This window comes from Dasypus novemcinctus, chromosome 8, assembly GCF_030445035.2.
Source record: "Dasypus novemcinctus isolate mDasNov1 chromosome 8, mDasNov1.1.hap2, whole genome shotgun sequence".
Lineage (NCBI taxonomy): Eukaryota > Metazoa > Chordata > Mammalia > Cingulata > Dasypodidae > Dasypus > Dasypus novemcinctus.
In genome coordinates, this window is record NC_080680.1 from 36,318,040 (window position 1) to 36,343,405 (window position 25,366).

At 35.8% G+C, this 25,366-nt stretch overlaps 1 protein-coding gene across 2 annotated transcripts in view; it reads right to left on the bottom strand.

The window, feature by feature from the left end:
* Window positions 1-5,644: 5,644 nt before the first annotated feature.
* LOC101411648 (cytochrome P450 1A4-like) overlaps window positions 5,645-25,366 on the bottom strand; it is a 58,904-nt gene continuing 39,182 nt past the window's right edge. For both annotated transcript variants that reach the window (XM_012527728.3, XM_012527727.4), the window contains exons 2-8: window positions 21,634-21,767; window positions 19,179-20,016; window positions 18,513-18,636; window positions 13,831-13,920; window positions 13,614-13,734; window positions 9,933-10,019; window positions 5,645-7,555 (exon numbers count right to left, since the gene is read on the bottom strand). In XM_012527728.3, coding sequence (XP_012383182.1) covers window positions 7,255-7,555; window positions 9,933-10,019; window positions 13,614-13,734; window positions 13,831-13,920; window positions 18,513-18,636; window positions 19,179-20,000 — 1,545 coding nt within the window. In that variant the 5' untranslated portion in view covers window positions 20,001-20,016; window positions 21,634-21,767 and the 3' untranslated portion in view covers window positions 5,645-7,254. The remainder of the gene's footprint in view (window positions 7,556-9,932; window positions 10,020-13,613; window positions 13,735-13,830; window positions 13,921-18,512; window positions 18,637-19,178; window positions 20,017-21,633; window positions 21,768-25,366) is intronic.

The following is a 25,366-nucleotide window of genomic DNA, read 5'->3' on the forward strand; positions in this document are numbered from 1 at the left end:
ATCCTGGGCTTTTATTGGTGGAAAGCTTTTAATTACTAATTCAATAGTTTACCAATTATTGGTTCATTGACATCTTCTATTTCTTCTTGAGTCCACGTAGGTAGTTTATGTGTTTGTTGGCATATATTTGTTCCTAATATCCTTTTACAGTCCTTTTTATCCCCCTGGGGTTGGTAGTAATTTACCCCTTTTCACTTCTGATTTTAGTTCATTGCATCTTCTGTCTTCTTTCTTTGACAATCTAACTGAAAATTTGTCAATTTTATTGATCTATTCATAGAACCAACTTTTGGTTTTGTTGATTTTCTCTACTGTTTTCTTATTATCTCTTTCATTTATCTCCTTTCTAATCTTTGTTTATTTCCTTCATTCTGCTTGCCTTAGGTTTAGCTCGTTTTTTTTTTTTAGATCCTACACTTGTATAGTTAGATCTCTGATTTGAGCTCTTTTTTCTCTTTTATTGTAAGCCATAAACTTCCCTCTTTTTTTTTTGTTTTTGATTTTTAAAAATTTATTAAAGTATATCACTCACACATAAACATACATAAATAAGAATTATATAGTAATAGTTGTGAATTTACAAAACAAACACACATGACATCACACAGGGCTCTCATAACTCACCCTACCACCAATAATTTGAATTGTTGTTAAACATTTTAAATTAATGATTAAAGAACATTGTCAAAATATTACTACTAACCAAAGTATTTTCCCCCAACCCACCCTATTATTATTATCTTTATATCATTTATATGTGAACTTTATATATTGAAGGTAATTTGGGGGGAGTTATTTATTACAGTTATTTTTATTATTTTATGTATTCATCACAAAGGAATTTTGAATCAGTCTTGAGGTCAGTTAATCTTCCACAAATAAGATTCTGTAAAATATTTAAATTTTTTGTAAAAGTCAAGTTGCAGTTTTATTAATTGACATGCCCTCATTAGTTCAAGAAAATCCATTAGAAATAATGATGGAAGGAAAAGGAAGCCCCATTCAAATATTCTCCTGAGAAAGGCCAGTTCAGGAATACTTAGAAGGATTGCCAATATCACTTAACATCCCCTTTGCTGCATGCTAAACATTTCAGTGTACTGTGTTTTTGTTTAATTCATCAAAAGATATTTCCTAATTTCCCTTGTGATTTCTTGTTTGACCTATATGTTTAATTTCCAAATATTTGTGAATTTTCCAGTTCCTCTTCTGTTATTGATTTCTAGTTAATGCTATGGGGGGGAAAGATACATTGTATGATCCATTGTATGATCCATTCGATATTTTTGATTTGTTGAGACTTGTTTTGTGGCTGAACATATGGTCTATCCTGGAGAATAATCCATGTGCACTACAGAAAATGTGTATTCTGTTGCTGTTGCATAAATCATCTAGGTGGTTTATCATATCAGTCAAGTCTTGTATTTTCATAGTGATCTTCTATCTAAGTTCTGTATCGATTATTGAAGCTTTTGTATTGAAGTCTCCTTCTATTTATGTGGAACCATCTATTTCTTCCTTCAAATCAATTAATATTCATTTTATTATTTGGGAGTGCGTCCATTAGGTACATATATATTCATTTGTTAAATATTTCGCTTTATCAGGATATGGTGAACTTCTGTATTTTTCATAGAAGTTTTTGACTTAAAGTCTATTTTATCTGATATTGGTATAGCTACCCCACCTCTTTTGGTTACTACTTGCATGGTATATTTATATCCATCCTTCAGCCTTCAATCTACTTTTGTCTTTGAATTTAAGATGAGTGTCTTGTATAAAGCACATAGTTGGGTCCATGTTTTTTATCTATTATGTTAGTCTCTGCCTTTTGACTGTAGAGTTTAATCCACTTACTATTTTTAAAATCTTTTTTAAAAATCTTTTTTATTTTTAAGAATATTTAGATTACATAAATGTTATATAAAAATATAGGGGATTCCATATATCCTACACTATCCCCCTCCCATACTCTCCCACATTAACAACATCTCTCATTAGTGTGGTACATTTGTTTCACTTGATGAACACATATTGAAGCACTGCTACTAACTATGGTCAATAGTTTACATTTTGGTTTATACTTTGCACTACACAATTTTAAGGTTTTGACAAAATGTTTAATGACTGGAATTCATCATTGTAATACCTTGTAGAACAATTCCAGTGTCTCAAAAATGCCCCATATTTCATATTGTTCCCTCTCTCTCCCTTCAGGAACGTCTGGTGACCCCTGTCTTTATATATATATTACAAGTTCTTACTAGAATAATAATAAGTCTACTGGAGTCCATAGTTGCATTCTCCCTTATGTTTGTTTGTTCCCCAATCTTGAGGATTTGGGAATGAACTAGCTGACATTGCCAAAATCAAGTTCACTCGAGATAATAGGACTGTTTTAGTCTGCTAGGCTGCTGAAATGCAGATACCATGAAATGAGTTGTTTTTTAACAATGGGAATTTATTAGTTTATTAGTTTACTAGCTTTATTAGTTTACTAGGCTGAGAAAAATGTCCAAATCAAAGCACATGAATGGAACACTTTCCCCCCAAAGACTGGCTACCAGTGATCCTGGACTCCTTATCACATGGCAAAGAATGTGGTAGCATCTGCTGGTCTCTCCCTTCTCTTCCAGGTTTTGTTGATTTGGCTTTCTCTCTCTTTGTCTGAATTTTATTCTCTTATATAGCATTTCCTAAGAGGATTAAGACCTACCATGAGCCATGCCTTAACTGAAGTAACCTAATCAATAGGTCTCACTTACAATTTAGATTAGCTTTAAGAATATACTTTTCATCATTGTGGCACATTCATTACAAGAATGTGTTTAGCTTTAAGAATATACTTTTCATCATCGTGGCACATTCATTACATGTAGTGAATACATTTTGGAGCACTGCTGCACCGCATGGATTATAGTTTACATTGTAGTTTACACTCTCTCTCAGTACATTCAGTGAGTTATGACAGGATACATAATGTCCAGCATCTGTCCCTGCAATATCATTTAGGGCAACTCCAAGTCCCAAAAATGCCCCTACATCACATCTCTTCTTCCCTCTCCCTGCTCTCAGCAACATTCTCCACATCAATGATACAATTTCTTCCATTGCTAGAGTCACAATAGTTCTATAGTAGAATACCAGTAAGTCCACTCTAATCTGTATTTTATTCCTCCATCCTGTGAACCCTGGGATGGTGATGTCCACTCCACCTCTATATCGAGGGGGCTTAGATCCCACTTGACTGATGGATGTGATTCTCTTGCTTGTAGTTGTAGGCACTCTCAGTGCAGCAGTGCTCCAAAATGTATTCACCAAATGCAATGACTGTGCCACAATGATGAAAGATGTTGTTGATGCCGGAGGAGAGGGATGGGGTGGGTTGTGAGGTTCCCATATATGGTATATATGGGAACCTCTTATACTTTTTAATGTAACATTTTTTTCTGATCTATGTATCTTTGAAAAAAAAGACAAAATTTTTTAAAAAAATCTTTAGGAATAAATATAGTGCTCCAATAATAATGATAATAATTATAATAACATGGGATTACTTTACTTAAATATTTTCTTATTTAATATTTACTTTAAAACAAATGTGATTTTATAAAGCAAAAAAAAGAACATATTTTTTCTTGGTCCATGTACCTTCAAACCGTCACAAGGCCAAAAATATATTTCTGATGATCTCTTCCTTTAATGTGGTTGTTTGCTATTAAGTGCCTAAAATGAAAAATTTAGAAAATACCAAGTGCCATAGGAAACGTGCACTATCAAAATTTTTTTACGTTGCTGACAGAAGTGTAAATTGTTACAACTCTGTTGAAAAATCAGTTAGAAGTTCTAAAGTTGAACATATGAATATTATGACTCAGCAAATCCTTTCCTAGGTTTATGTAGCTAACGGAAATATTTATATATGTTCACCAAAGCATGTACACAGGTATGTTCGTAGTGGTGATGTTCATAATAGACTCAAACTAGAAACTGCACAAGTGACCTCTATCTGCAAAATAAGTTCATAAATGGTGTTATATTCACCCAACGGGATACTTTGCAGCAATGTGAATGAATGAACTCCAACTACATTCAACAACATGGGTAAACCAGGCAAGCACAATGTGGTTCAAAAGAGCCAGGCACAAAAGAGTGCATGCTATTTGATTCTATTTAAATGCAACTAAAATACTGATAAACTAAACTTTAAACTATACTATTATAGACCAGGATAATGGTTATCCTTGGAGGGTACAGAGAGTAGAGACTGGAAGGGGAATGGGGCAGGGGGCTTTGGGATGCTGCTGGTGTTCAGTTTGTAATAATTCACCAAGCTACATGTACCATCTGGGCACTTTTCTGAAAGAATGTTGTTATTTCAAAAAAAAGTTCTCCAACAAATGTGTTTGTAGTATAGAGTAGGAAACAGTGGGGAGAGAAAGTGAGCAAGTTAACTTTCTTTTAAATGAAGGTTTTAAAAAATCATTAATAAAATTTCTTTAACTAAAAAGTAAATGACAACTTTCCATTTATAAAATAATTGGCTTCTTAGCTATCTTGTTCAATAGCCTGGGAAAAACAACATCTCTGGTTCATCTCAAAACTGAAGACTTTTATTGCTCTTGCTTCAAAGAACAGTTTTCATACCTTTCACACCATTTGTCAATGGAATATGTAGAGGAAAAATATTGTAAACCAAAGAGATATCTCTAAACCACTTCACTGCTCATAGCAATTTTACCTTTGAAAAGCGTTTTCATACAATCCATGGTCCACAAAGGTATAAAGAAGTGGAATTGCCAATAAATGCTTTGAATGGGAATGAACCATCTGAGTACATGCTGAATGCCTTTACATTCAAGATTCTGTCCTAAGCACTGCTAAAATGTAAGTGAAATTCTGCCTTCCAAAGGTATTAAATGTTCTTTTTGAAATGCTGGATTTGTAAACTGCCCTGCTCTGCTATGACCAGACCCTTTGGCAATGCTAAACAGACAGATGAATATCCAAATGCCACGCATAACTGTGTGCTGCGTGCTGAAGCCCAGTGAGGAGCAATGAGTGTGGAGTGCTGCTACAAAAGAGTATAAAGGAGGCCAAGTTGGAAGATAGTCATCAAAGACCGAAGGTACCTTAGAAGAATTATAAGAATTACAGGTTTCACAGAGAAGAAATTAGAGAATTGCAATGTGGAGAAAGATTCCGACCTTTAGTTACTTTGATGCGAGTTTTCTTGTCTGAGCAATACTTGAGACCAGACACATCCTGGGCCCAATGGCGTCATAGAGAGGACAATGTTTCTAGACTGGTCTTTGTTTTCAGGATCTTATCAAGAGCCCAGGGAAATGCAGATTACCAGGAGTGGTAAGATTTTTCATTCCTATAGCTCTGCCTTTTTACTTGATGCATTTAAGTTTAGTGCCCTCACTCATTTTGGGTTACCAAAATGATGCAGATCATCATTTGGATGCAGATGTCTATAGTCTATAAATGACTCTACAGTCCTAATAAATTGTGTGTGGTTTCCATATTATTATTTTAAGCTTTTATATTATCTTATTTATATATAATATTTTGATAAATTGTGTTGCTTCTGCTTACAGTAAAGTAAAATTTTTACTTTAGGATAAGTAAATACATATAATTAAAAGTAAATTATCTTTATTTATATAGTAAGTGACAAAGAAAATGTATTCTCATTTTGCTTTTACACTTTCTCTTCCTTGTTTTATTCTTACTATGCTTTAAAAATACATAAGATACAAACTTATGAGTTATACAAAAGCTTAATGGTAAACTTTAATTATGCTTTAAGAGCACAATAAAAGAGCAAATTAGCATTTTACAATACAGTGTGTTAAAATAAAAGTATAGAAACATCTTTGCTTCCTGTTAAAAAAAGAAAATAGCAGGTTAGAAAAATACAGTTCTTTAAAGTAAACTGCAGATAAACAGACACCAAGATTTCTCCCGTTATTGTTGACTATACAGAATATTTGACAGTTTCGTCTGGAACAAATGTAAGAATAGTTTCATTTTGACACAGTGTCACTAGGATAATATAAATAACTTTAAAGCTTTTGCAGAAAATCATAAGCAATTTGATTTTTTTTATTCCCAAGGATACTGCTCATTTACTAAAAGACTAAATCCTGGCTTAACTTGTGTCTCTTAATTGTGTAACTTCTCTGTTTTCATTGCCACATCCTCATCAGGATTGTCATTACCTAAAGAGTCACACTCCCTATCTGCTTGTCCTGCTTGAATTACACCTCAAATAAGATTTAACCTGCCGGCTCCCAAGTTCATTATTATATTTTTTTTGTCTTTATTTTTTTAATATTATATTTAAAAAAATATGAGGTCCCCATACACCCCCCCCACCTCCCCCACCCCACTCTTCCCCCCACAACCAAGTTCATTATAACGCAGCTCTCCCCTTAAAGCTTCAGTCTGAAATCAAGGTTCCTGTACTGTCCATTTCAGGTACATTTATTCCTTGGCTTATTATGAAATTCAATTAAAGGAGTACATACTTAGTACTGGGTACTATGTCAAAAAACAAAACCCATAAAAATAATCTGCATTTTCCCCCCTTTACATGTATAGTTAATCTTAACATTGTAAAGACAGCCAATTTGCCCTGGAGTTAAGATTCTGAATGTGGAAAACACAAAGACCAGTGTAAGAATGGCTTTTGGAGAAAGTCCCCTTCATCTCCTTTTCTCTACCACTAAAGCTAGCCCAGCTCATCTATTATCTCCACGAAATGTTCTCTGATGTTCGAAGCTACCCAAGCTTCTTCTCCCAGGCCTCTTGAGCACCAATTTCCTAAACACATTAAATATTAAATATTTTTAATATCAGAATCTTGTCATTATTTTTATTTTTATATTTAAAACAAATATGGCCTATCTGCTCTCTTTGAAGGTACTTGCCTTCTCTCCCAGCCCACCTGTCCTCTTTCCCTTCCTCCCACTCGCATACCAGAGCCTGAAACACCTCCATGTGAGTCACAGACTTAAAAGCCCTGAATTAAATCACACTTCATTGTATCTTAAAATATCCTCAGTTCCCTAGAACTGAGGCTCTATCTTATCCTCTTTAAAATGTCTCCATTAGGTAGACAGATTGATAAAGTGTTGAACTAATAGCACAACTCAGGGGTGGGAACTTTACTTTTCCTGTTAAACAAATTTGAACCACATAATTTTTCTGAAATATGTAAGAAATCCTCCACCCCACTCCTAGCCTCTAGGCAGACGAAGTGGCTGAGGAGCGGGGCTCTGCCTTGAGCTGGTACGGTATTGGCTTCATGGTTAAGCCGTACATGGGCGTCAGGTCCAGCTGGGCTCCTGGGCATTTCTGCAGCTTGAACTGTTGCAGAACGGTGGTGATGAAAATGAAGACCTCATTCCGTGCAACATCTTCTCCCAGACACTTCCGGATTCCCATTCCAAATATCAAAACTTTCTCAACAAGACTTTTGTTCAGTTCTCCTTTCTCATTTAGAAATCTCTCAGGTCTAAATAAATTGGGGTTATCCCAAATAGCTCTGTATAAAAGAGGCAAAAATAGCATTTTTAAAAAGAAGTCATTTTACCATTTTTACCATTGTTGTCAATTCCCCATAATAATTTTATTTCCCATTGTTTTGTTCTATTTCAGAATACTATTTATAAATTATGCATATATATATGTGTGCATATAACTCTTATAGAGACACAGTATACATATATATGTAGTTTATAGATATATATATGTTAATCTTCCTTTTAATATATTGACAAGTTATCATAAGGATTTGGTACAGTTGATACTTAATTTTCACTAAAATAACTTTGAATTCATTAATGAATGAAAGACCTGAACATTTATTATAGCTTCTCATTATTTTAAAGTAAGAATTCCACAAAATTCTAAGAATATTTCAAACTTGTGGTATTTACATTGAATATTGACTATTGAACATTCTATCGCCTTTGCTTTATACAAAATGAATTAAAATGATGAGACTGTTTGAACCACTCTTCTTGCTCTGTTACAAATATGTTTAGGCAATGGCCTCTATATATCATCAAAGAGAGGAGCCAGGTTTCGAGAAACCAGTTCTCATTAAATGGGTTACCCACAGGTCCCAAGTCACTTTAATTTCCTTTCCTCTTCTTCCTCTGCCTTTTGTTACAGGTACCATGATTGGGCTATACCAATGCTAGCTTGTTTCCTAATACATCCTAAGCCATACTTCAGGAACCCACTTGACTTCATAAAGATCTGAGCCTGTTTTTTTGTAGATGTCACCATCCTTCTAGGAGAAAAAAAAAATGTTTCTCATTCCACTTGGAGGCCTATATGTTATATTCATTCTTGGATGCATTTTTTTCCCTCATGATCTTTAAAAAAATTAATTTTTACCAGCACCTAAAAATCAGAAGATTTCACATGAAAATTTGCATTCCCAAGTTCTGTTGTGTTACTAGAATTATTGAGGCATTGGGACAATGTCCTGCTTGTGAACAGTTTACTGGGTTGAATTAGATGGAACAGATGACCACTCACTGCTTCTTCAACAAGTTCAGTTCACTCATTTTTTATATTTGCCATGACCGAGTGGATGCTTGAGTTTGTGATTAAACATGAATTATTTTTCCACAATATCAAGTCTTGAATCATCATGCTCATTTAGCTTAAGCAACTCCATACAAGCAGAATTTCTTTAATAGCATCTGTGTTAACTGTTTGAATATTACTCAATAGTAACATAATCACAAAGTCTTAGACTATAGAATACTTAGAATTGTACTAGCCTACAATAAGTGCCATTAAATTTACACTGAGTGTGTTTCTTCTTATAGTGGGTTTGAAAGTGTTTAGTTTTATTCAGTATGAACTTTGGGTATGGAGAAGGGAGGTGTCAATCTCTCTGACAGTTTTACAGAAGGACAACCTCAGTTGTACATTCTACCAATTTGCTGTTTATAGGGATTGTGAAAGTATAATTCCCTTGTGAAGGTTATTTGGTACACAGGATGATTACCTTCCTCTCTAACATCCTGAAGCATGAACCATCAGTCAGACAAGATCTTGGCTGAAGATGTAAAAACTGTACCATGTGCTATACATACAGTCTACATGCATAAGAACACCATCTCTGCCAGTTTCCTGGCAATATCAAGCCCTGACTCCATGGAGGACTTGATTTCCACTAAAAATAATTTACACACCTGGATTTGAGTCCTGCTTCTGCCACTGGCAGAAAGTTTATTCATCTGTAAAATGAGGATCATGATAGTGCTACTACATGCTGTGTTTTGTTGTTGAGACTCAGAAAGAATGCTTCAGGTTTTTTGTACTGGATCCAGTAGGGACTAGGGGTTCTGTGATATTAACTGCAGTCATCTTATTCCCCACCACCACCATCATTATTTTCATTGTCCTCACATTCACTGTCTGAGGCACCTTCATTTCAATCCTGCTTTATACATCCCTTAAGGGTGAGCTTCTACCTGAATTTTTCTCAACAAATATTTGTTGGGTGCCTACTCTGTGCCAGCTGTTGAGCTAGGTACCAGGGTAGGGGGAAAAACAAAAAACAAGAAGAAAAACCATCCCTCCTCAAGTGCTTACATTCCAGTGGGGGTTGAAGACTGCATTTCAAATAACAGCCAGCCATACCCAGGCAGAGGACAAGCCCATGATGTTCTTGGTTCATCCTCTTCCAATAAAGACACTTTTTAAATTGGATTAGCCCTGAATGGAACTATGTTAAGGGATCACTCTTCCTGTAGTAGTTGAGGAGAGAAAGCTTTTGAACTTCTTTCAAAAGAAGCAGAATGAATGAAGTTGGTTTATGGGAATGTAAATTGTTCCAAGGTAGAGTAATAGTAAATAAACAATGGAGCAAATTTGATTCTAAGAAATAAGTGACTTACTCATCATGGTTAACTTGATACATGTTAATAAAGGTGCAAGTATTCCTGGGAATGAAATAGCCATTCAGAGTAGTATCTGTTGTAGTACTGGAAATGCAAAATACAACATCATGAACATTTTGGAAATTCAAATAACCCATGACCCAACAATTCACAGGTGACTTTTATTACTATTTTTCACTATAATAATTTTATATCTTTATAAATCTTCATGCTTTCATTAATTGAAATATATTCCAACTAATTTAAAATTAATAATTTACTTTTCCTTGTCTTTATTAAAATTGAGCACTTAGGTGCAAGGCATTGTGCTAAAACCTTCGTAGAAAATGAAATCTATTTCTGTGGCAGAATTGGTCATAAGTAGATGAATCAAATTACATCAAGGGGAAAAAGGCATTATAAGTTGCTTTCTGTGAACCAACATGCTTATGGCTTTTATTTTTTATTTATTTATTTATTTTTTCAAATGTTACATTCAAAAAATACAAGAGGTCCCCATATACCCTCCACCCCCTCATCCCACTCCTTCCACATCAACAACCTCTTTCATCATCGTGGCACATTCATTGCATTTGGTGAATACATTTTGGAGCACTGCTGCACCACATGAATAATGGTTTACATTACAGTTTACACTCTCCACCAGTCCACCCAGTGGGCCATGGCAGGACATACAATGTCCAGCATCTGTCCCTGCAGTACCACCCAGGACAACTCCAAGTCCTGAAAATGCCCCCATATTGTATGTCTTCTTCCCTCTCTCTACTCTCAGCAGCTACCATGATTTGTGGCTTCTATTAATAGTCTAGAAAATTTTAAAATAGCATCTTTTAGCATTTTATATATGGAGAAAAAGGAACTGGAACTAGAAAATCTGAACTCTAGGCACTGCTCTCAATGAGATGTTGGGCAAATCTTGTATCTGTTCTGTGATTTTGTTTACTAACTATGAAATGAAGGTATTGACTAGGTTGGATGACCTCTAAGTTTCCTATAGAGCTATTATCCTATTTCTTTAGCTGTCTGTTTATAACTGTACAGCTTTCCCCTTATACCTCTATAATTATGCATGGGTTGGATGAAATCATGTTATTCTTTTTTTTTTAAGATTTATTTATTTATTTATTTCCCTTCTCCCCCTCCCCGGCCCAGTTGTCTGTTCTCTGTGTCTATTTGCTGCATCTTCTTCTTTGTCTGCCTCTGTTGTTGTCAGCGGCACGGGAATCTGTGTTTCTTTTCGTTGCGTCATCTTGTTGTGTCAGCTCTCCATGTGTGCGGCACCATTCCTGGGCAGGCTGCACTTTCTTTTGCACTGGGGCGCACTCCTTGCACGTGGGGTCCCCCTACATGGGGGACACCCCTGCGTGGCACAGCAGTCCTTGCGCGCATCAGCATTGCACATGGGCCAGCTCCACACGGGTCAAGGAGGCCCGGGGTTTGAACCGTGGACCTCCCATGTGATAGATGGATGCCCTAACCACTGGGCCAAGTCCACCGCCTGCCTATGTTATTCTTTTCATATTGTACTTCCTACCTCACTAGGTTGCCTTTTCATTCACTTCTTTCCTAAGGAAAAGCAATGACATTTTATTTTCATGAGTTTGAGAGAAGGCATTGGGCACATTTGACTTAGCCGCTTCTGGGCTCTCTCTCAGATTAGGCAGCCTGCCAAGAAGGTATATCTAGTCCTCAACCAACCACACAGTGAGCTTAGAGGAGCTGGTTCTGTCCTTTCACGGGTGGCCTGCAATTGTCCAGCCTAGTCAGAGAGAGACTAGAGAAGTATGTCTAATTCAGGTGAGAAGTATTAGCAAGTCTCACTGATTCAGCTCTAAGCCAAACCCTCCAAATCTGCCTGAATCATTAAAAAATATTTTAATCTCTGTCTAATCCATGTAAATCTCACAACACTGAACTTTGACAATAATATGGACATTATTTACTAGGTGCCTTCAAAATCCAACAAGAGAAGGCAAAACAAGTAATGTACTAATTTTTTGGAAGGATTACTTCCTTCAAGGCATTCTTGTCTATACCCATTGAAGATTCAGCTGCTCGAATTTTATTCTCTATTAAAAAACTTCAAACCTCTATTTTATGGAAGTCTAGTGGATAAAATCAGATTTCACTCAAGAAGAGTTACTAGTTATTCTAAAGGAGGATTTAATATATAAATGGATTAATGGAAGGATTTTTTTCTCTCTACATTAAGAGTCCTAAAATTTTGTATTTGAAAGTGGCTTTCCATATAACTTTAAAGGAACAAACTCGCAACAAATATTTATTGGGGGATTGTTTGATCTTGCCTGTGTGTGTATGTGTACACATATGATATATATAACAACAAAATTTTTGCCACTTTTAGCTAAGATGATTCCATTTAGCTTGTTTTAATGTATTTCATCCTAAAGTGTTTTCTGCTTTTTAATCTATTGTTCTGTTAGGTGGAAAGCAATAAACTTTGCATGTGAAAGAATAAATTAGTCCCAAACAACATATATAAGATGCTGTTGGTGTATGTGGGAAATTATTTGGTTTATAACACACTGCTTTCCTTGGCCAATGTGTTTGTTCTTTTTATTAGACATGCACATTTATTTCTTTACTTTTAATAATACAAGGAATATCTATGTCCTAAGATATATTTCTCCTTATCATTTAGATACTTAGATGTGTTTTCAGGGCCCCAAAGTAGACATCACTCCCCTACCAAACAACACACATACACTTGATAGGGTCTCTCTGTTCCTGCTTACATCATGGCGGTGCAGGTCAGACCTTTTTATGAAACATCCAAGATAACCTTATGAAAGTTGTTGGGACAGAGTTACTCTTTTCTCTAAATTTAAGTTAAAGACAACCAGGAAGAAGATCTAACACAACAGGTAGCAGGAAGGGAATTACTGTGAATAGATAGGCATTGTGTGTGCCTAAGGATGCCTCAGTGGTGGGCACTCCACATTGCTGTGGCCAATGATAGAGCAATTACACAAGCTTTCTGGTGAGAGGCAATCCCACTTCTTTACTATGTAAAGGACAGGGTGAGGAAAAACACTAAGAATTCCATTCTCTATTTTGATTGTGTGAAATGGAAACTGTACACTATCAGAACTTTGTTTCTCCACATACATATTTAATAGTCTGTATATTTAATCCATATTGGCATGAATTTGTGTGCTGGAGATTCTGGCGTGAGGTTCAGTGAAATTTAACATATCTATAGTGAATACTATTTTTAATCTATTTGTGGAAATCTTAACTTCATTAGTCTATTGCCCAGCAAAACTGTAAGCTCTGAAAATGAAGTCTGTGCAGGAGGCTAATCCTGCACAGAGAACGAGGATGGATGTGTTCATATGACATTCCATAGCCAGACAGATATTATGGTTATTATCCATTGTTTAGAATTTCCATGTCTTTCTCTTCCCATAATTAGTACATATATGATGAAAATTAATTGCATCATAGTTTGAGTAAGAAAAATGTCACAAAATATGCCTTTGCTCTTCCCCAAAAAAATTCATTATGGGCCTTCACAACAAAATAAGATGAGATTTAAAATAATATTAAATAATATAACAGATTTTAAAGCACTTAAGGTATTCCAATATCTATCTAAGATTTCTTACTACCCCCCACACCATAGGTTACTTTTTCAAAAGAAGATCATATTCTTACCAATGTGGAATAGTAAAAGGCAGAAAGGAGGTGTGTCTGAATATTTCATTTATGAATGCTTCTGTGTAAGGTAAAATCTTCCTGTCTTCAAATCTGGGTGATTTCAGCCCAATGTTTCCATCTGAAAGAAAAATAATTTCTGAATTTTATAAGAAAAATGAAAATTATAAGAAAATATTTATGGTTGAATTATAATTTACAACTGAAAGCATGTTACCAATTTCGTCTTGAATTTTGGCTTGAATTTCTGGATAGTATATTAAATAAAGAAAGCTCCAATACAGACATGTTGATACTGTTTCAAACCCTGAAAAAGAAACAAACAAACAAAAAGTATATTAGTATAATTGATATCCTCAATTTACTTCATAGTCAAGTACTAAGAATTGGGGGAGTCTAAATGTAACCATAAATTAAGAGAAGCATAATAAAATCATTGTTTACATTAAGGTTGATTTCAAAATGTAAGTATTATTTATCAGACAAGTGAAAATACTGGTAACATTTGCACTACGTAAACACTATTGGTATAATAATAAAAATGATGGCTCTATCATCTGTAATAATAAAAATTATACATGGCTATCGAGTACTTACTCTCTTCTGGGCTTGATATATTTTTCTCTAACTCATAAAACAAATGTGAAAAATGTATTCAATTATGTTCATTTTAAAGAAGAGAAAATTGTGCCTCAGAGACATTATGGCCTTGGTCAAGGTGATTCAACTTGAGCATGAGCCAGAACTTAAACTTGGATTTATCTGGCTCCAAGGGACAAGAGTTTGTATGAACACATACTGCAGGGCTGAGAAGATTCAATTTTTTAAATAGTAATTTTATTGTACCTGTTATGGTTTAAAATTCGCCCTCTAACAGAGTATCTTCATTACTGAGATTGTCTATACATTGACTAAGTGCTTTTCATCACTGAAAAAATGCAGAAACTCCATACAAAACTTCAAATTTTCTCAGGAGTTATTTTAAGAATACATTGTGATGGTTAATTTTATGTGTCAACTTGGTTAAGTTTTGGTATCCGTTGTTTGGTCAGGCACTGGCCTGTTTGTTACTATGAGTGTATTTTGTTGATGAGATTTATAATTAGTTTATTGGATCCACAATCAGTTTATTGAATCTACAATTGGCCTAGGAGATTGTCCTCAGTAATACGGGTAGTATCCTCATCCAGTCAGTTGGAATTCAGAGATCAGAGGAAGATTTTCTGCCTCAACTTCAGCACTGGTTGCTGTTGGAATTTCCAGCCAGCCAGCTTCCCTTGGAAATTCAGTCTATGGACTGTTATCAGGGTTTCCAGCTTATGGCCTGCCCCACAGAATCTGAACTTGCCAGCCCCCAGGGTCATGTGAGGCAATTCCTTATAATAAAGCTCTCTCTCTCAGAAACCTAACACATATGCCATAGAATGTAATCAATTCTTGAAAACATGAAACTCAAAGTGTCACTAAGTTCTTTCTGTGTGTTCAACCTGGTAGCACATGAGCCTCATTTGCAGGAATAAGTTTGAACAGTCCTTTACTTTTCAGTCCTTATTGTATATACTCTCAGACTAGATTGTTTTCATTGTAAATTCACTTCTTTTTTTTTTAGATCTAAAAGTATAAATTTTTTTTATTGACTTTGTAATAATATTACATTAAAAATATATATATATATATGAGGTCCCATTCAACCCCACCACCCCACCTCTCCCCCCCCAGCAACACTCATTCCCATCATCATGACACATCCATTGCATTTGGTAAGTGCATCTTTGGGCACCTCTGCACCTCATGGTCAATGGTCCACATCATGGCCCATACTCTCTCCCATTCCATCCAGTGGGCCCTGTGAGGATTTACAATGTCCGGTGATTGCCCCTGAAGCACCATCCAGGGCAGCTCCATGTCCCAAAGATGCCTCCACATCTCATCTCTTCCTGCCTTTCCCCATACCCATCAGCCACCATGTCCACTTTTCACTTCTATGATGACCACTGCCAAAATTTAATGCTTTTTTAAAAAATATATTTTCTAATAAATTTTATAAAATCTAGTAGCAAAAAATGAGTTCTCAAATCAATATACTTATTGCCAGCTTTTCATGATGATGACACTACAGAAAATGAAGATATTTACTAAATATTGACCATGTAATTGTACTGTATCATTTAATACACAAAACTCCCTGAGACAGAGGCCATGATTATTCTCACTTTAGAGATAAGAAACTTTGTAGCATAGAGATGGTAAAATAATTTGACTAGGGTCTCATAAGGACACATATGTGACTCTATATCATTAGATCTTAACCATTTATTTTTTTCTCTAATAAACTTGAATCAAAATGTGCACAAGAAATAAACTCAGATATAGCTTCAGATAAAAATAAACTCCTTCCCAAAACTCTCTTCTCAAGTCTGTGTTTTTACATCTTTTGACAAGGGTGCTATCTCATAGTGCCCACAGTGCTCTATTTCACAGTATGTTGTGAAAAATTGGACTTCTTTGCAGAGTATTTGACTATAGTCTAGCAGCAAAAAAAAAAAAAATTTGTGATTATCACATGCAACACACTGTTTTTGGGCATTGTAAAGGCAAGGATATTATATCCAAGACATAGGACATTTGGAAAAATAACACAATTCATATTTTGATCATCATAAATTTGACTTTTTACATCAAGTCTTAAGTAGCCTACTATTATCTACTTTGGTAAATTATCTAAAAATTACTGAGTTCATAATCAATGGTTTTAGAAAACCTGACTATAATCATAAGGGGAAACTAAATAATCTTTATGACCAATTTAAAAATTCAAATAAAGAAATATGTAAGTTAATAGTTTAGAAGATCTAATGCAACAGAATGCTTGCAAGTTTTATCCATTTAAATATGAGGTTTATTCTCACTATTTTATTCTAATAAAATTATTCTTTAAAATACTTAATCTCAACTAATGATTTAGCAGGCACATGTGGAGGTTTATCATCTTACTAGTTTTCATTATTACTCTTATTTGTATTAAAAATACAAATTCTACCTGATATATTTGTTCAGAAAATAAACGCTTTATTCATAAATGTATTCTACTTAAATCCTTTGTTTTGTACATTTTTCATCCAGATTTAAACTGTGTTGTCCAAGTCTGAGGGCTCTATTCTGTACCTTAATTATTTTTTGATCCACCATAATTTTACACTTGTTGATTACTTAAAGGTTTTAATAGTATTATATGTTTCTGAAACATAGTCAAATATTATCTCATCAAATCAAGATCAAAATAAATCGCACTTACTGTGTTCTGCACACTACACATACTAACCTTTAGTACTCAGTAATGTTCAGGCTTAAAAAACATGTACTCAAAAATGTTCACAATTAGGACTTAATGTCAGATAGTTGGCAGAAGAAAAATGCTGAGTACAGCATGTTCATTTACATGATAAATAACCAGCAGATCCATTAAATCCAAATTATGGTTAAAATAAATATACAGGCAGCTGCTGCATGTGTGTGTGTGAATGTCTGGGAGTATGTGTATGTATATTTGTGTTTTTGCATGATGAAAACCAATAGAAATCTGAACACATCCCTCTGCAAAAAAAATTCAGGAACAAAAATGCAAAGATTCTGGAAACACACACAAGATCCTATAAAGATGGTATTTAAAAAAAGAAGAAAAAAATGAATTTGAAGACTACTCCATCTAAGATGAAACTGCTTAACACCCTAAATATTTATTTTTCCGTCAGGCTAAGAAAATTTGACTTATGCAATGTAATATCTTATAGGAACTCTAGGAAATCTGATAGTTAACAATATTAAAAAACTAACTCTGAAATTTAAGAATGATAGTAACAATTACATTGGTATAATATTTCTAAAAAGAGAGTTAGTAACATGTATCAAGAGTTCAACAACTTTTTTTTAAATTTCTCCCCCCTTCCCTGCCCCCTCTCAATTGTCTGCTCTCTGTGTCTATTCGCTATGTGTTCTTCTGTGTTGCTTGTGTTAGCAGCACCCGGAATCTGTGTCTCGTTCTGGTGCATCATGTTGCTGCATTAGCTCCCCGTGTGTGCAGCGCTATTCCTGGGCAGGCTGCACTTTCTTTCGCGCTGGGCGGCTCTCCTTATGGGGCGCACTCCTTGCACGTGGGGCTCCCCTACACGGGGGGCACCCCTGCGTGGCACGGCACTCCTTGTGCACATTAGCACTGTGCATAGGCCAGCTCACCACACAGGTCAAGGAGGCCGGGGGTTTGAACTGGGGATCTCCCAAGTGGTAGGTGGACGCCCTATCCTTAGGGCCAAGTCTACTTCCCAAGAACATTTTTATTAATTGGTCCAGAAATTTTAATTCTGGGCATTTACTATAAAGCTACAATTGAAAAAGAGGCAAGAATGATGCAAGTAGACAGTCCTCTTAGCATTAACAAGATAATCTCTCCATTATCTGTGTAGGCAGGGACGTGAAAACAATCCATGTGTTCATCTATCTCAGAGTCAGCAGATGGATAAAATGGTGGGTGGGCTGCACACCATAGTGTATTATACAACTCTTAGAAGCAGCAAATTAAAAATACACATGGCCAGGGATGGACCTTAAAAAAACAGTACTTCATAAAAAAAGTTAGAAAGGGATTGAGATATAAATAATGGCATTTACATAAACTAAAATATATTATAATACAAGAGTATATGGTAATACATGACAATATAAAGCCCGTTTTATAAGAATACATACACATTTTTAAAAGTAACACCTTAAACACATGAAGAATACTGAATGAACTCATCTACACAAAATGGCCAAAAGAGAAAGAGGGAAACTGTAAGCAATGGATAACAAAAAAAGTTGCATTTTTATTTGCCTTAGCTATTGAGAAATACTGCCACATACCAGCTCCAAAGAGGTCACTCACGGTGCTTATGATTTCATCGTCATTTAAGGTAGCTGTTTTGGTAGCTGCGTGTTTGTTGTGGCATGTGTTAATCAGAGCATCAGTAATGTCTCGGATATGGTCCTGAGGAGACAAACCTTGGTGTGATTATTCTTTCCTACCCATATTTCAGATCCCGTTTTGATCCCCTCCAGGAGAGAAAATAAAGTGAAATGAACACAATGAGCTTAAAATAGAAATATATCATTTTAAAACCTAACAACAACTTTTGCTTTTCAAAGGTATTGCTTAATCTTAAAAGAATATAGGCTAGAAAACCAAGTTACCAAACTCAGTTTTTTATTTAAAAATGTCTTTCAATCAATATAAATGAGCACCTTATTCTGTAGCTCATTTACAAAATGTCAAAATTTCCACGAAACTCACTTACATGTTGGTTATCATTTATCAATCAAGTACAGATTTATAATCCATGTACATTCCCTTGGAACTGGGGAAATTTCTGAGATCTTGAAGAATTCAGAATAATTCTGAAGGTCCTTACTTGAGAACTATGGTATAGTTATATTAACTGGAATTCAAGTTAACCAATATTAGTGAAAAGAACAAAGAAAGAAAGAATACAATCAAAGTTTCTCACCATTACAAAACCCTAAAGTCCTTACCTTGTCATATGTAATGAAATGATTTTGTACATGCTGTGCAATAAACTGATTGAAGGCTTTGTAAAACTCCCGGGGGGCATTTATAATCTTCAGTGGAAGGTAGCGGAAACATGGTATGAAATCAGCGGGGTTAGCTGCACTGGAGGCCTTCAGTAATTCGTCATTTGTTTTAACTATCCTAAGAAAATCCTTGTCACTGTGGTCATATCTCTTGCCAAAGCAAAGGGCACAAACGACGTTGGCCACCGCACAGGTAATCGCATTTCTGGGGTCAAAGCTGCCGACCTTGGCAGTCAATTCTGTGATGACTTTCACCAGTTCAGAAACTTCCTCAACGGCATGTTCTTCCAGTAGGCAAGAGCAGGTGGAGGATTTTGCTTCTGCTTTGGTAAATGTTCTTAAAGCATTAGAGGCAATTTTCTTATGAAGCTTCCAACTTTCTCCATAATGTACTGAGAACGAAAGGCTCTTTCCTTCTGCCAGGAAAGAAAATGAGTGCATATTAGGTCTGCCTGCAAAATGCTCTCCGTTTTTGAACAGAACTTGCTTCACCATTTCCACTCCATTTACCACCACAACGGGCACCATTCCAAGTTTGATAAGGAAGACATCTCCATATTTCTTCTTCATCTCCGTAAATGTAAGGTAAGGATGATCTCCAAGCTGGAGAAGATTTCCTATGATGGGGAAGGACCACGGGCCAGGGGGAGACACCTGCTTTTTACTCTTGTTCCCTAACACTCTTACAAAAGCAAAAACTATCACCAAAATTATGAGAGAAGTCGTCACATCCCCAGGAGAGACTGGCATGTCAAATATCATTTTCAGTATAAAGCCTCTGAAACAGAAAAAGAAAATGTAAAACTCAGTTTTATAGCCCTAAGTATAGACTAAATACTATTTCTTCCTTTAAACATTTAGAAGAAAAGCAATGACTCTTTGTAGTTAGTTGAAAACATTCTTAGCTTTGGCTTGGAGAGGGCAAAATCAACTTCCTGTAGAACACATCGAATCTTAATCCCACCACTGCTCTTCACAGTTCTAACCACCGGTCCTATATACTGCCATGTAAGTTACTTACCATGCACAGAAGAGGAAGGTATATGATGTTGAAAGCAGCAGGCTGGTTTCAAAAGGGATTGAGGTCATACAGGCTGATGTCACACTCATTGGCTGGGGGCTCTTTGTCCTGCCACTTAACCTCAGTGCATGCCAATTTTCTCATCAAATCATCCTACCTCACAGAATTAGTCACTCATTCTTTCTTCAAATATTTACTGAACCTCCTCCCCCCATGTCAAGAACTAAAAATACAAAACAAAATTTCACAGACGAATGAGGAAACTGGATAAACAAAAATAATATTGCGAATTAACTTAATGGATATCCAATTGGTTTTCCACCTAACCCGTGTCCTTGGACATCCCAACCTGCACGTAAAGGTGACATTATGACACTACCATTCTGCCCTGCAAGCTGTCCTTGCATCCTGGATGCCAAGATGATCCCCAGCCTAAGATAAACCTTCCACGGGCATGTGAAATTGGGACTGTAAAAGCTCATCCTCTCTTTGGGCAGCTGGATCTGCATGTAAGCTCTGAAGATATCATTTGGAGACTTTTTACCAATTGGTGGACTTGGCGTATTTAAAACCATGAAAGCAGGTTTTAAATACAAATGAAGTAGGGGCATTTTGGGGACTTGGAGTTGTCCTGAGTGATATTGCAGGGACAGATGCAGGACATTTTGTATTCTGCCATAACACACTGAATGGACTGGGGGAGAGTGTAAACTACAGTGTAAGCTATAATCCACGCAATGTAGCAGTGCTCCAAAATGTATTCATCAATGCAATGAATGTGCCACACTGATGAAAGATGTTGTTGATGTGGGAGAAGTGGGGGGTGGGGAGTGGGGTATATGGGAACCTCATATTTTTTAACGTAACATTTGTGTGATCTATGTATCTTTATTAAAAAAGACAATAAAAATAAATTAAAAAATAAATACAAAATGAAGTAACCACCAAAAATTAAAAGCAAAAAGTTAAAAAGCAAAAAAATTAAAATAATTGAAGAAAAAAAGAAAACAAACAAAATAAATGAAGCAAAAACAAATGGAAATGAACAATGAAGAAAGGCCTTATGACTTTGCATGCGCTGTTTTTAGTAGAGATCAACTTCTCATTATGAAACACACACACACACAAAGACACTCAATATGCATTTAAAAGAAAAAAGAAAAAACAAAGCCCAGTCCCTAATCAAAGCAACAGGTACAATACTGCTCAAAAAGGAAACAGAATGAGGACTTCATTGTGTTTCAGGTATTGCAGCATGCTAATTTTATAAAATATCTCCCATTAATAACAGTGTCCACTACCATTCATTGTACACTCCCCATGTGCCAGATAAAGTGGCAAGCACTAAATCTGCACCATCTTTTAAAGTCATACCTTTCCAGGAGGATGAAGGACTCTAGAGGCAGATGGATGACTTCTCTCCCAGAAAAAAGTAGCTAGAGATCAAGCAGAGACTGTCTGGAGGGCTACTCTGGGACTCCGGATACCAGCGAGAGGTGAAACACCACCTAGAAGAGAGAGGGGCAAAGGAAAGGAGTCTCAGCTGGCTGAAAAATCCCAAGAGTAAAGCTGCAAAAGCAGCAGCTTTTGCTTTATACCCACCTACAGACCAATAGTCTGTGGACTGCGGCGGCTGTGGGACTGCAGTGGTTGCAGACTGAGGAGGTGGTAGGGATCCTCTGCCCAAAGAAAGGGAAGAGGGAGGTACGCAGCCTACAGCAAATTCAGATTTTGGCCAGGGAACTCGGTCTGCTGCATTGGAGGGTCACACACTTATAGAATATCATTTGCACAGAAAGACAGCAGGAAGCTAAAGATAATTTCCCTTGAAAGGTTGCTGAGGAGGCAGAGGGAGGGAGGGTGGAGAACAGCTTCTGAAAAAGTTTGTGAGGCTTGGCCAGCCCTGAGGACATTGCTTCCGCACCACCCACCTGCTTGAGGAGTTACCCCTGAATGATTATCCCCTAGAACCTGGAGTCAGAGCTGAGTGGTCTGCTAATGGGTGCCACCTACTGGCCAGAACAGAAAAGTGCACAAAAAAGGGTAAATAAATAAATAAAAGAGGCAAGCAGGTGCCTTTATAGCCACCTTCTACAAGGCCCTTGGCAATTGGCCTGCACCCTATTACTGGTTCCTTAACCTTGAATTGAGCACTTAAACAAGGGAAATCTTAAATATCTAGAACAAGTTGAAGCAAGAGTCAAGGGACAGTGATAGCACACAGGTACTTAACAGTAAATCCCTAGGCGAGAGAGAGAAACTGAAGATGAGAGTAAACTCAGCCTCAAAATCAGATGCCTAGACAATCAGCCCCAAATTACAAGCCATACAAAGAAAAAGGAAGATATGACTAAAGCAATGAACAAATCAAAGCTCCAGGTAAGACACAGGACTTGAAACAGCTAATCAATGAGTTCATACAAATCTCCTAAATCAAATCATGGAGTTGAAGGACAACATGGCTAAAGAAATTTAAAAAACATTAAGAAGACACTGAGTTTATGCAAAGGAAAATTTGAAATCTTGGATAGAAAAATAACAGAGCTTATGGGAATGAAAAACACAGCGAGTGAGATTAAAAGTAAAATAGAGGTACACAAGAGCAAATCTGAAGTCATGGAAGAAAGAATCAGCAATGTAGAGGAAAGAACAACTGAAATGGAAGAGAAAGAAAAACAGAGAGAGAAAAGATGGAAAAAATTGAGTGGGTCTCAGGGAGTTGAATGAAAACAGAAAGTGAACCAACACATGCAACATGGGAGTTCCAGAAGGAGATGAGAAGGGAAAAGGAGCAGAAAGAATATATGAGGAAATAATGGCCAAAAGTTTTCCAACTCTCATGAAAGACATGAATATACATGTCCAGGAAACACAGTGTACTACAATTAAAATAAATCCAAATAGACCTATCCAACACATAGTATGCAGAATGCCAAATGACAAAGATAAAGAGAAAATTCTGAAAGCAGCAAGGGAAAAGTGAAATATCACATAAAACAGTTGTCCAATAAGACTAAGTGTGTATTTCTCTTCAGAAACCATGGAGGTGAGAAGGCAGTGGTATAATATAATTAACTTCATGAAAGAAAAAAACTACCAGTCAAAAATTCTTTATCTGGCCAAACTGTCTTTCAAATATGACGGTGAGCTTAAAATATTCATAGGTAAACAGAAACGAATAGCATTCATAAACAAGAATCCAGCTCTGCAGGAAACCTAAAGGAAGTTCTGCAGGCAGAAAAAAAAAAAAAAAAAAAAAAAGGCAAGAAAGAGAGGCTTGGAAGAGAGTGTAGACATGAAAACTATCAGAAAGGGTAACTAAAAGGGTAAAAATATGGACAAAAATAAGATATGATGTATGAAAGCCAAAGAATAAAATGACTGAAATAATATAGTGCCTTTATAGTAATAACATAGAATGTTAACAGAGTAAATGCCCCAAAGACATAGCATGATGGAATGAGTAAGAAAACAGGAGCCATCCATATGCTGTCTGCAAAAGACACACCTGAGATCCAAGGAGGCAAGTAGACTGAAAGTGAAAATTGGAAAAAGATATTATACACAAATAGTAACCAAAAGAGGGCAGGAGTTGCTATATTGGTGTCAGACAAAACGGACTTTAAATGCAAAAAAAGTGATAAAAATGCAGAAGGCCATTATGTATTAATAAAAGGGACAATCCACCAGGAAGGAGTAACAGTCATAAATATCTAGGCACCTAACCAGGGAGCCTCAAAATACATGAGTCAAACTCTGGCAAAACTAAAAGAAGAAACAGACATCTCTATAATACTAGTTGGAGATTTCATCACACCACTTTTATCAATAGAGAGAACAACTAGACAGAAGATCAATAAGGCAACAGAGAACTTGAACAATATGATAAATGACCTGAATTCGACAGACATATATAAAACATTGCATGCCAAATCAGCAGGTTATGCATTTTCCTCAAGTGCTTGTGGATCTTTCTCTAGGGTAGACCACATGTTGGGCAACAGCACAGCTCTCAATAAATTCAAAGAGATTGAAATTATACAAAGCACCTTCTCAGATCGTAATGGAATGAAGCTAGAAATAAATAATAGGTGGGAAAAGGGAAATTTTGCAAATATATAAAGGCTAACCAACACACTCTTAAACAATCAGCAAGTCAAAAAAGAAATGGGAAAAGAAATTAATAGATATCTCTAGGTGAATGAAAATGAGAACACAATGTATCAAACCTTATAGGATACAATGAAGGCAGTGCTGACAGGGAAATTTAGAGCCCTAAATGCCTATATTAAAAAAGAAAAAAGGTAAAATCAAAGATATAAATGAACAATTGGAGAAACTAGAAAAAGAAGACTAAAACAATCCCAAAGCAAACATAAAGAAAGAAATAACAAAGATTAGAGTATAAATAAATGAAATTAAGGAAAAAAATAAATAAAAAAACAATAGAAAAAATCAACAAAACCAAAAGCTGACTCTTTGAGAAAATCAATAAAATCGACAAACTTTTAGCAATACTAATAAAGAAAAAAGAGAAGATACAAATAAAATCAAGAATGAAAGGGAGGACATTATGACTGATCCCACAAAAATGAAAAGGTTCATAAGAGGTTATTATGGGAAACAGTATGCCAACAAATTAGACAACCTAGATGAAATGGACAGTTTCCTACAAATATACAAACAACCTACATTAACTATTCAAGAAATACAGGAACTCAACAAACAAATCACCCAGCAAACATATTGAATCAATCATCAACAATCTTCCAATAAAGAAAAGTCCAGGACCAGATGACTTCACAGGTGAATTCTACCAAAACATTTTGAGAATAATACCAATCCTGTTTAAATTCTTCCAAAAAATTGAGGAGGAAAAATTACCCAATACATTTATGAAACTGACATCACCCTAATACTGAAGTCAGATAAAGAAAAGCAAATTACAGACCAATCTTTCTAATGAACATCATTGCAAGAATTTGCAACAAAATTCTTGCAGAAAGAATACAACTGCATATAAAAAAATCATACATCACAGTCAAGTGGGTTTTATTCCTGCTATGCAAGGGTGGTTCTACATAAGAAAATCAATTAACATAATACA